Genomic DNA, 12021 nt, shown 5'->3' with positions numbered 1-12021 from the left:
AGCTTCATAGATTAGCCTGCTATTTGTATGCTGGAGAAAAATTTTCAGCAGTTTTTGACAGCATACACCCTTTTAAAAATCCGGACACAAATAGTAGTGTTTAATGTAATTTCATTCCTCCTCTAGCTGACCTGAAATAGAAAACTTGATACCATTCGCGAAAACAATCTGTTAACTTTCTTTGATAGCTTGGATACACTTAGACTATTTTGATTTAATTAAATTTTAAGAGCAGAAGAAGCCCCAAAAGTTTAAACATAGTACCCTCAGTCGTTCTTGGGAAACTGCTCAGATGCCTTATTGGGAATTAGCATTAATAGAGTGTAGTTTGATATAATCTTAAGGCAACATTTAGTTTTTAAACATAATGGGCAAATGGAAGGGTGGGCGTGGGAGGGGGACTAGTTGCCCTCAAATCACTTTCGACTATTAAAAAGGGCATTAGTCCTTTCTATTTTCAATCGAATGAGCCCTTTTCGAAGTTCCTAAGAGAACTTCTTCGATGGGAAATGCCCAGGTCTAAAAAAAAAAAAAAAAAAAAAAAAAAAAAAAAAAAAAAATACATTGTACCCACATCGATCTTTACTTTAAAAATGTAGAGCCTTCCAATCACTTTCGATAATTTAAAAGGGCACTATCCCTTTCAATTTCCAATCGAATGAGCCCTTTTTGAGTTTCTACGACAACCCTTTCTATGAACACCTTATATGCTCCAGCGCATAAATTACAACCCTTGCCCCGAGGGCTGTGATGGGGTTGTCATCCACAAAGACCTAATATCCAGCCTATGTTAAACAAAATGGCTAACTAAGAATTTTGATTGTATTTGTTTGGAGAAGTTGTGCGCGTGAGAGGGGCGCTAGCTGCTCTCCAATCACTTTCAACTATTAAAAAAGGCACTAGCTCTTTCAATTTCCAATCGAATGAACCCTTTTGAAGTTTCACGACAAGGCTTCAATAAAAACCTTATATGCCCCCAGGGCATAACTTACATTCCTTGCCCTGAGGGCTGGGGGTGGTCATCCTCAAAGACCTAATTTCCGGATCTTTCAACTACGTTAAAAAAATGGATATCTCAAAATGTTGATTGGATGTTTTTGGGGAAATGGTGGGCACGAGAGGGGGGTTACTTACCATCCAATCACTTTCGACTATTAAAAATGGCACTAGCCGTTTCAATTTCCAATCGAATGATTCCTTTTTGAGTTTCTACGACAACGCTTTCTATAACAAAAAAACAACTTATATACCCATAGGACATAACTTATAACCCTTGCCCTGAGAGCTGTGGGGGGGAGTGTCATTCTCAAAAACATAATTTCCGGACATCTTAACTATTTTAAACAAACGGATTATCACAAAATTTCTATTGGGTGTCTTTTGGGCAAGGATGGGGGTGAGAGGGGTGTTAGTTCTCCTCCAATCACTTTCGACTATTAAAAAGGGCACAAGCCCTTCTAATATCCAATCGAATGATCCCATTTTGAAGTTTCTACAACATCACTATCTATAAAAACCTTATATGCCAGAGGGCATAACTTACAACCCTTGCTCCGGGGGCTCTGAGGGGGTTATTGGGCGTGGAAGGGGTGTTAGTTGCCTTCCTATCACTTTTAACTATTAAAAAGGGCACTAGCCATTTCAATTTCCAATTGAATGAGCCCTTTTTGAAGTTCCTACGACAACGCTTTCTATAAAAAAAAGCTTACATGCCCCCAGGGCATAACTGACCACCCTTGCCCTGCGGGCTGTGGGGGGGGGGGTGTCATCCTCAAAGACGTAATTTCCAGAACTTTCAACTACGTTGAACAAAATGGCTATCTCTCAAATTTTGATTGGATGTGTTTGGGGGAAAGGTGGGCGTGAGAGGGGGGGGGTTAGTGGCCCTTCAATCACTTTGGACTATTCAAAAGGGCTGTAGCCCTGTTAATTTCCAATCGAATGAGCCGTTTTTGAAGTTTTTACGACAAAGCTTTCTATAAAAATCTTACATGCCCCCAGGGCATAACTTACAACCCTTGCCCTTAGGGCTGTGGAGGAGTGTCCTCCTCAATAACACAATTTCTATCTGGAAATCAATTACGCTAAACAAAATGGCTATCTCAAAATGTTATTTGGATGTGTTTGGGGAAATGGTGGGCGTGGAAGGGGGGTTAGTTGCCTTCCAATCACTTTCGACTATTAAAAAGGGCACTGGCCATTCCAATTTCCAATCGAATGAGCCCTTTTCCAAGTTTCTACGACAACTTCTTCGATACAAAGTGCGCTGGTCTAAAGGAAAGACAAATAAATAAATAAATAATATATTGTGCCAATATCGTTGTTTACTTAGGCAGCACGGTTGCGCTGCCTATGACTATCCGGTAAGTAAGGCTATGCACGTGATAAATCTTCTGGTTACTCAACATCAACTCTTCGCCTTCATTTATTCCTGGTATAAGAGATTTCTGTTTATTAGTATTAATTTTAAAGCTTATTCTTGAACTTTTAACTCTACAAACCTAAAGAACAATCATTCATTTTCCTACCCATCAAAAGCTTTGAGCCTGAGAAAATTTACCTGATTTTTGGAAAAGGCGGAAACGCCCCCAAAACTTCAAGTGATCTTAACAAAATCACGTCATCAGATTCAGCATATAAGAGAAGCTTATTGTAGAGGTTTCAAACTCCTTTCTACAAAAATGTGAAATTTTAAATTTTTGGCCAGAAAAAGATTACAGATACGCGTTTATTGGTTTGTTTTTTGTGTGTTTTTATCCAGGACGGCTCATATCGGACCAATGTTCCTAGAAGATTGGGAGTGCTCTTTAAGTTTTATTGCTTTTTTTAAGTGACTGAAAAATATTGGCAGGCAACTATTCCCCTTCTCCAATTTTTCCCCGAATGACATTCGATCGAAATTCTAAGATAGCCATTTGATTCAGCATAGTTGTAGGCTTCAATAATTGTGCCTTTGGGGATGACATTACACCCACAGCCCCTGGGGAAAGGAATATAAGCCATTCAATTGTCCATTGCTTTACATATAGTATTTCTTATTGAAAAATATACGAAAATACTTTTGGAGAAATTTTCTGCAGGGGGGATTTTCCGCGGGGAGACTTTTCCATGGGGAAGAAAGGTTCTTGGGAGAGTTTTACAGCCAAAATTTTAAACGAGGGGAGAGGAATAGGGCTGTAAGTCATACAATTTACCCATTTTTTACATGTAGTGTTTGTTATTGGGGAATAAACGGAAAGTTTTCGAACGGTAGCTTCTCATGGGGGTGGAGGGTATTTTTCTGGGAGAATTCTCCGTATAAATGGGGGGGGGATTCCCGGCATGATTTGAAAAACGATGAAATATCAAACAAACAGTAATAAAAGAATAGAAAGTAAAAAAAATTAAATTTCCCAGGCGGGATTTAAGTAGGGGGTGAATTTTCCATGGAAGAACTTTGAGCGAGAGGAATATTTCGTGGTAGAGGGATTTTCCAGGGGATTTTTTCTACAGAGAGAGGAGGTGGATTTCCCGAAATAATTTGAAAAACGGTCGGACATTAAAGAAGGGGAAAAAATCAGCTGAAAGTGAGGAGCAGCATTAAAACTTAAAACAAACAGAAATTATTCTGTGTATGCCCCTTCCTCGACCCTCGCTGTTTGTTCTAAAGATTGACTTTTTGGCCCAATGTCTTTAAGAACGACTTCTGATACACAAGGGCTGTTTTATTACAATAAGGATCTTTTTTAAAGCATTAAAAAGTTTGGAGTAACAAGCGAGGAGCTGAGGAGGGGGCAGTCGCTTCCTTTTTTAATGGATCTTTTTGCAAAAACCAAAAACAACATTAGCACAAAAAATGCTGACCAAAAAGGAAAACAAAAAAGACTATTATTATTAGTGATCCATAGTTGTATTGTAGGTGCTTATCTAATAATACCAGTTGTTTATAATGGTCATATTACTTTCAATCCATATTGAATATTTTCATCTTTAAGCTACTGTTCTAATAATACGAGTTGTCTTATAATTTTCATATTACTTAATCCACGTTTAATGTTTTCATCCAGGCGGAAAATGGTGGATCATTTTTCCGGTTGGGGCATATAAGTTGGATAGCTTTGGCGTGCCTATCCTGTGTCCGTGGTAACGAAGCAACACCAGAACGAAAACAATTGCTGAAGAATCTTCGACCGTTGACAATTCTACCTGCTGTTTTTCTATTGGGTTTATTCTTTTTCTACTGTTTTCCGAACACTGATCGGTATGTAGTGACTGAAATTCAACTTATAACAGCGTGAAACATAAATCCAAACATCGTACCGTTTCCTTTCATTATCTCCTTGAATTAGGAATTTTAGATGAAGGGGGTATTTTTGCTTGTTTATAGTTAATTTTGATGACTTTTAGCTACATTTTAGCATATGCATCGTAAGGAAAGAATCTGAGGAATCTGTTTTTTTTTTTTATCGTTTGCAGAGACAGACTTTTCTAAGATTTTCTTCGGTCTAGAATTGAGATTATATGGTGGCCTAAAGGTAACTAGAGGCCTTTAGTGGTGATGAAATTACTTTTCAACTTAGATTGATAAACAAGAGAAATGTGCTACAGCTAAAAATAGAATTTACATCATCATAGCTCGATCAGTGAAAGTCTCTCAGGGCACCAAAATCTTAACAGGCAGGAGCTCTTGACATTTGAAATAAATTTTAAATCTAGCCATAAGCTTGTACTTACGACATATTAATGCTATCCCACTACTTAAAAAACAAAAAACAAAGGCATAAACACATTTTCTCTAAATATGGATTGGTGTTTATCAAATAATAGCAGCCTATCCAGTTTTTAAGAAGCAATTAAATAATTTCATTAGATTACTTTGTTTTTCTATTATTCTGATATTTTTTTATTACTCGTATGGAGAAAATTAGCCTGAGTATTTAGCTTATAAATATAAAAATTCTACTTCTGTTATTACTGCTATGATGCTACCAGTGCTGTGCAACTACCAATGTTTCTATTGCTATAAATGTTGCAAATCCTACTGCTACTACTATTTTTAATAAATCTACCACGGGCTCTGCTGTCACTACTGACACTGATGGTAACACTGCTCTAGCCAGTGTTGCTACTACTATTATTGCTACTTCTTCTATTAAGATTACTTATTATGTAAATATTACTGCTAATTCTATTGATAGGACTGTTGCAACTTCCACTACTGCTATTGTTAATGGTACTACTAATACTAGGCTACCAATGCCTTTAATGCCAATAATAGTTGTTTCAGTAGTCCTGCTGCTACTATTTAGAATATGCTATTGTTCACAATTTTTTATAATAATATCTAATAACCTTAATCTAGCTTAATCTTTAGAATTCAAGTTTTTTATAATTATAATGGCTATTTATTGAAACTTATGTTTTCTATAGTCTTTGTCTGTCAAAGGTACGGACATGTAGCTTTGATTTGGTCAAGAGATATGGCAAATCCACCAAATCATGAAAAAAAGGGAGAGTAAGGAATATTAATTTTATTGTCAATGACAAGAAAAAAGGTGCCTTCTAAAATCAGGAGGAGCAATATCCCACCTTGGCCCCCTCTAATTTCAAACCCCTGAGAGGTTGGAGTTCTGTTTTAAGCTACTTAGAATGAAATAATAAGACTGATATCAACTTCTTGTCTTCTTCTTTCTCTGGTTGTTTTTATTTTACTTGTCTTTCTCTAACAGCCTTTTTTCTGGTAGTATTCCAACATAATCTGGCAATATATTTTTTTTTGTACACAGTTCAAAATATTACCAAGTTACATGTAGATGCATATTTCATATATAGATACTTATTCTTTACCTTAATGAAAATTGTTAAATTACAGAAATGCTTGAAAAAAATAAAAGGGTCTGGTCTCTTCGGACCCTGAAAAAAATCTTCAGACCCTTTTTATGATGAAAACAAATCTATGTCTGATGATAATTATCATCTATAATCAACTAATTTACATTGAAACTAGTTGCTTCTCGACTCAAAAATGTTGTTACTGACCGAATTTTTACATGCAAAAGGTCGATCAGTAGAATCTAAGAAAATAGTGCCTAAAAACTCTTAATTTTCTTTCAGCAAAATATCTTCGCCAATCTATCTATTCAGCAACACTGGACCTCGTTTTGCAGTTCTTCCATATGCCTTGTGCGCTATTATTCTATTAGCATTTGCTGCGACCGATTTCTCTATTGCAGCCATCCATCAACTCGAATATTTGATAAAAGACGGACTACTAATAAACTTTCCATCAGTGACTGGTAACTTTGTTAAAGGATATGGCATCAGTGTTGCAATTGTAAGCTGTTTCGCAAGTATTTCTTGTTTCATTTTGCCAGTAATAGTAATTATTAATGCCTCGTGTTTGCTCTCAGGACTACTAACAATATTCTTGTGCAATTTGGTGTTGTATTCCGAAATTACTCCGAAAAAAATAGAAAAACCACTAATATCAAACCTCAATATTTCTGGAAAATATACGAGGCTTGAGACTGAAGGAAACGATGATAGATGTAATTTTGACTTAGAATACGCCAATAATAAACAATACGACCAAGGTTTTGAAAAAACAAAAACAGGGACAAAAGACCTGAAACAAGCAGGTTTGCGTAACGACGATCTTGATAGTGTTGGAGCTTTTGACAGCTCCATTGATGAGAATTTATGGGCCTATCAGGCAGAAAAATCAATTAATAATCGTAAACTTTCGAATCAAACACAATCCATAGCCATTTTACTTGGCATTAATGTTGGATCGATTATTCTTGGATTAGCTGTGCAGCTTATGTTTGACGAGAATGTGTTCTATTGTTTTCTCTTGATCGTTCCTGGTTGTGCCTTCTTTTTCCTTCCGATTATCTTTGCACTGCTTAAACCTAAAAGAAATGCACTGGAGTGCTTTGAGCCTATCGCCAGGTTGGACTCACAAGGAAGCAGAAGTTTGTTGAATAACCAATTTGTCATTATCCTTTCAGCAATTACAATTAGTCTTTATTGGATGTTAGCAGCGACTTTGGCAGTCAGCTGTTGGCTGCTAGCTTTGCCTCCGTTCCTTGTCGGTAAGATTGATTTTTACTATTGAGCTTTAAAAAGTATAACGCTGATGCGGATTCGGGAACAATAAAATATTTAAAACAAGCGGAACATCGCAATGCTTACCTCACGTAAATGTTTACGTCACGGCTTGAAAAGTTCCTTTATTCTTTAAACCATATTTGTAAATGTATCATTCCATAGAGGCCTGCTTCAGGCTACTTTATTTAGTTTTTGTTTCTAAAACACTTACAGCAGGATGCCAAATAACGCAAAATAAACTACAAATAATGGTGCATAATCTTTAGATCGTGAATAAAGATGCTCAATGTATTGTGATATGTGCAAGAATTAAAGTTAATGTTACAACGTTACTTAATTTTAACGTTTTAAACAAGGCAAGTGGATTTTTTTTTTTTTTTTTTTTAGTTATAGTTGACTATTCTAGCAGGAATGTTGCTTTTCATAGTCGCTACTGAGCTTGCATTTTCACTCAAGGGCAAATGGAAAGGAATAAACCATAGCAGTTTTTTAAAAGGGAACCATTTTTAGGTTAGAACACTTGGACTATTCCAAATGAGTTTAATCTTTCACATACTTCCTTTAAGCCGTCTTTCAGTGGTAAATATACAAAATATTTTCGAATAAATTACAGAAAATTGTTGTTAATCCTCTGGATCTTTTTTCCTAAATTATTTACGTATTAAATGTCTGCTGGGTCTAGGAAATTTTGGTTTACCATCTTTGTACAAGAATTTTAAGCAGTAAGTATTTAATTTTAATTTTTCGGCTAATGGATGACTGTTCTTAATCAGAACATATTAGGTGTTGAATTCATTCAACCCCCCACCCTTTTTATAGCTAGGAACCTATAGGGTGCAAGACTTGAATCTAAAACAAATTTCTGTACTATTCTCTTGGTTTTTAGATTATTTCAAGAAATTTTCAAGTCTCTAGCTTGAATAATTTAGCTACAAAACGAATGAAAAAAATAACACAAAGAATAAACGATGTGCGCTTGCCTTTATAACAATTGTTTCAAAGTAATGATATGCACTTTTTTCTTTCCACTGAAAAATAAGGTGACTAATCAAGTTAGGTACGTTGAATGTATACAAAAGAAATTTTCAAGCATGAGAATGCAAATCATTCGTAAGAAAAAAAAACACACAAATAGAAGACTGTAAATATAATGTCTTGATAAAAAAGTATACGAGGATCGAAGGTCCAAAAACCACCTATTTAAACCTAGGCAACGTTCGTGATGGCTCAGATACTAAATTGACGATCCTAGAAAACGAAGAGGGACAACATCAAGATACGGGCAAAGAGTGTAAGGAGGCGTAGCAGCCCTTAAGCCGTCTTTTACGAAGGAAAAACGATGCAAAAACCAAGGTCGAAGACATTTGGTAGACAAAACATCTGTTCAATACAACTCTTACTAAATATCTAAGAAAGGGAAGTCCCGAGTATTCGCCATCCCTTGGGATTTGAATATAGATGCAGTCTATTCCTGAATTTACAGAAATTTATCCTAATTAAAAACGAAAATAAATCCTCAAATACTATTTTAAGTTGAATTCATTTTTATTAATAAAAACAATAGTTCTACTCGTGATTATGGTAACGAAGACACAGTGTCATTGTAATTTGTATTGTAAACTATCCGGAAGTAAATGAATTGAAATGTACAAATTTGATGTATAGTTTTAAATTGTTGGAAAATATTGTTTCGGACTAGTAGAAGAAACAATTGCAATATTAGTCCACTAATAAGCTTAGGTTTTTCGAATACGGTACTTCATCGTAAAAGTTTTTGTAGAAATAGGTAAAATTTTGAAGAGAGACTACTGGAGGAAGATATCCAATCGTAATTCTAATCTTTCTATTTTAGGACTCCTACTATATCTGAAACATGGAATGCAAATCCATCATCTAGATAATCAAATGACGGTTAAAAGAAAGAGGCAGAACATGAGACTATCCTTGGGCTTAGCCACTCTCTCTGATGCTCTATCATCATCACATATATCTACCTTAACCCTTACACACGAAGCAATGTGATCTTTAGAGATGCCACCTGGCCGATCAATATTTTTTTTCCACCTGTGTGCTGTTTTCTTAATTCCTAGATTGTTCTATGTTTTCCCAACTAGACTCCATCTTTAAACCAAGAACTGCGAAAATGGCATTGATTTAGAGATCAATTATATTATTATAGCCATATATTTCAGATTTTCACTTTTTTTCATCCAAATTATAAATTATTATTAATACATTGGGTTATTTAGATATTATGCTGTTCTATAGTGTTCAATCACAGAAGCAAACCAAAACAGTAAACAACTAATCACTAGCCGCAATCAGACCCGAGAAAAAAATTAATGTGATTGACATAACTTGATTTAGGCCTCAGACGTGAATAAAGTCTGTTTATTTTTCTCGTAAGAAATGGGGGGAGGGGAAATTTACTTAAATTAATAATTTTCTTCAAAAAAAAAATGAAAACGAATCTATATTGATGAATTGGTCCACTGGTCTATACTTCACCTTAATTAACACATTGAGTATTAACTTAATTTGCTTGGACGGAACGTCAGAACATCGGATTTTTTTGTAGAACTAAATCTTCCTTTTAGATACATATGACATACAATATCACTTGATATTCTAACGTTAAAATACCCCATGCTTCCAAAAAGATAGCCAGCATCAAATCAATTACTTAGATAAGGATAAGGGATATTTAAACCCCTTCCACCTATACCTTCGACAACACTCATCGCGAAATATCATGGTTTTTCAGTGATGCCTGAAATTTTGCATGTTTTTTTTTCAAATAATTGACCTGTTTTTGACATTTTTTCAAATTTGAGACTCACACTCAAATAGTCCTAGCTATGAATTCATATACTGTATACTTTTTTACTTAAATCTTTCCTTGTAGTTTTTTTAATATTTTGAAATTTTGGCAACTAGAACGGACTCAAAAATCAGTAAATGAGTGTTTTGAGAAGTTAGTTCGACTTGGCTGTTCTAACCCTTCTTTTAAATATTTTGGTTCTATAACAAACTATTACACAATAGAATGAAAGTTTTAAAAAACTTAAAATTTATTAATAATTAAAGAAAAGGAATGAGCGTGCCTCCAAACCCAAGCTCAATCGAAGTTAGAATGTACAAGCACAACTTCAGCAATTGTTACAGGATCAACATTTGTAGAAGCTTTTATCTACTCCCAAAAGGTTTATCAACAGTTTGGGGCCAATACTTAAATAGAGAGTGGACTTTCGTGCTCTCGTCCTGCAATTTAAATATTTTTATGATTTATCCCGTAGCCTAATTTTTTTTTACATAATTTTTCTTTTTTTTAATAGGTGCTCTTTTTGTTCCCAGACCTTTTCCCTCAAGCAAAGGTCTGCATCGGTGCAGGACAAGAACAAATTATTATAATTTTATTCACCCAAAAACTTACTCAAAGCTGCTATTTCTGTTATCTATGACAACCTTAGCCCCACCTACTGTCACAAAATTTTCCTTCAAGGGATGCCATTAAAGGGAATCTTTTGAATAAAAAGACAAAACAAGGGAAATATAGTGTAGTTAAAAAATAAGTTATTGCTCGAACTAATTCGCACAAAATGAAACTTTCGCTATTCAAAAAGAATCAATCGCTGTAATTTCATTTATTACAGTAATTCACCAAATAACGGTTTTACTTTTTAGAGGGATAGAAAAACCTATACGGTTATACCAGTTAGGTAATGCAAGAAAATACTGAAAGTTAACAAAGAAAAAATTTAAATTTTGGGGTAAAACTAACTGACAACAGCAATACTCCAGGTCTTGGACAATGGCTACCTTCTTTTGAACAATTGGATGGAAATAGTTCTGCATCATAGAAATTAAATATTCCAGAAGGGCTTTTGGAAGGCCAAGTAGGGAGTCCGTCAAACTTCTCTATTTGGTCTAATTAGACCAAAACTCTAGTTAAATTTGTACTTTCTGTGTATGGTCGCTTACAAAGTAGAGTTGTGATCCCGGGTGAAGGCATTTCAAGTTTTTGGTAATTAATATAGGAATAAAACAAGGCAGTCAACCATTGTAAAATTATATAATTTAAAAACGAGCAGAGAGTAATTAAAAAAAAACTTTTCCCTAAAAAAGTATTTTCAAAGTAAAGTCAAATCATAACATTCAAATAATAAATTAGCATAATAAGTTAGACTTCTGAACTTAAACCCTAAAATAAGCAAAATTAAAACGATTAATCACATGAAACTTAAAAATACAAGAATGCAATGGATGAATACCTAAAACCAAAAAGGAACAGATACTAAAATGTCCAGTCAAATTTAAAACGAATCAAAATTAACACCAATAAGAGGGCTTGTATCGCCCTCTTTAACACACTAAAAGAGGGGGGGGGGTAAAGCACAGCATATGTTAAATACATAACTTAACCAAACTTAGGTACCGGTACCTTCCCCCCCCCCTAAACCCCAAAAAAGAACAGTTTGAATATCGTTAACGCAATGAAAACTACGCCTTGCATTGCATTACTCTATAGCGGTCTCTTGAATGGGCGGGTTTTTCGTGATTGGTTTCCAAGAGAGCAGGTTTATAACATAAGTACCGTATTCTCTAACAACTTTTTAATACATTCCTTTCATTTTAATTTAAAATTAATTGGTGGGTCACCTACTGATTGACAAATATAAATGATGATTCTATGCACTATAGTAATTTTTGATAGTTATTTAGGCATGAATTTTCAATACTTTTATATTTAAAAAAAATGTTAATAGTTTAGTGGTTTGGTACTAGTTCAGCAGGAAACACCATAAAATCCTGTAGACTACTTAAAAAGTTTTTAAATACTAACTTCTATCATCCCTAAAAGCATTTCACTTCACTTCACCCCTACACACCCACCCCTAATATGCAAAAATATGGATCAAATTATATATTATC

General features: G+C 34.7%; 1 protein-coding gene across 1 annotated transcript in view; it reads left to right on the top strand.

The window, feature by feature from the left end:
- Positions 1-9323, top strand: part of LOC148956491 (uncharacterized) — a 62079-nt gene extending 52756 nt beyond the window's left edge. Inside the window, exons 5-7 of the mRNA XM_089091037.1 lie at positions 4047-4240; positions 6094-7073; positions 8942-9323. Coding sequence (XP_088947163.1) covers positions 4047-4240; positions 6094-7073; positions 8942-9111 — 1344 coding nt within the window. The 3' untranslated portion in view covers positions 9112-9323. The remainder of the gene's footprint in view (positions 1-4046; positions 4241-6093; positions 7074-8941) is intronic.
- Positions 9324-12021: the final 2698 nt, after the last annotated feature.

The sequence above is a fragment of the Artemia sp. Qi Xiang Cuo genome, chromosome 1, assembly GCF_049724085.1.
Source record: "Artemia sp. Qi Xiang Cuo chromosome 1, ASM4972408v1, whole genome shotgun sequence".
NCBI classification, from domain to species: Eukaryota; Metazoa; Arthropoda; class Branchiopoda; order Anostraca; family Artemiidae; genus Artemia; species Artemia sp. Qi Xiang Cuo.
The sequence above is the reverse complement of the archived record's forward strand: the minus strand, read 5'-3'. Positions and strand labels throughout refer to the sequence as shown.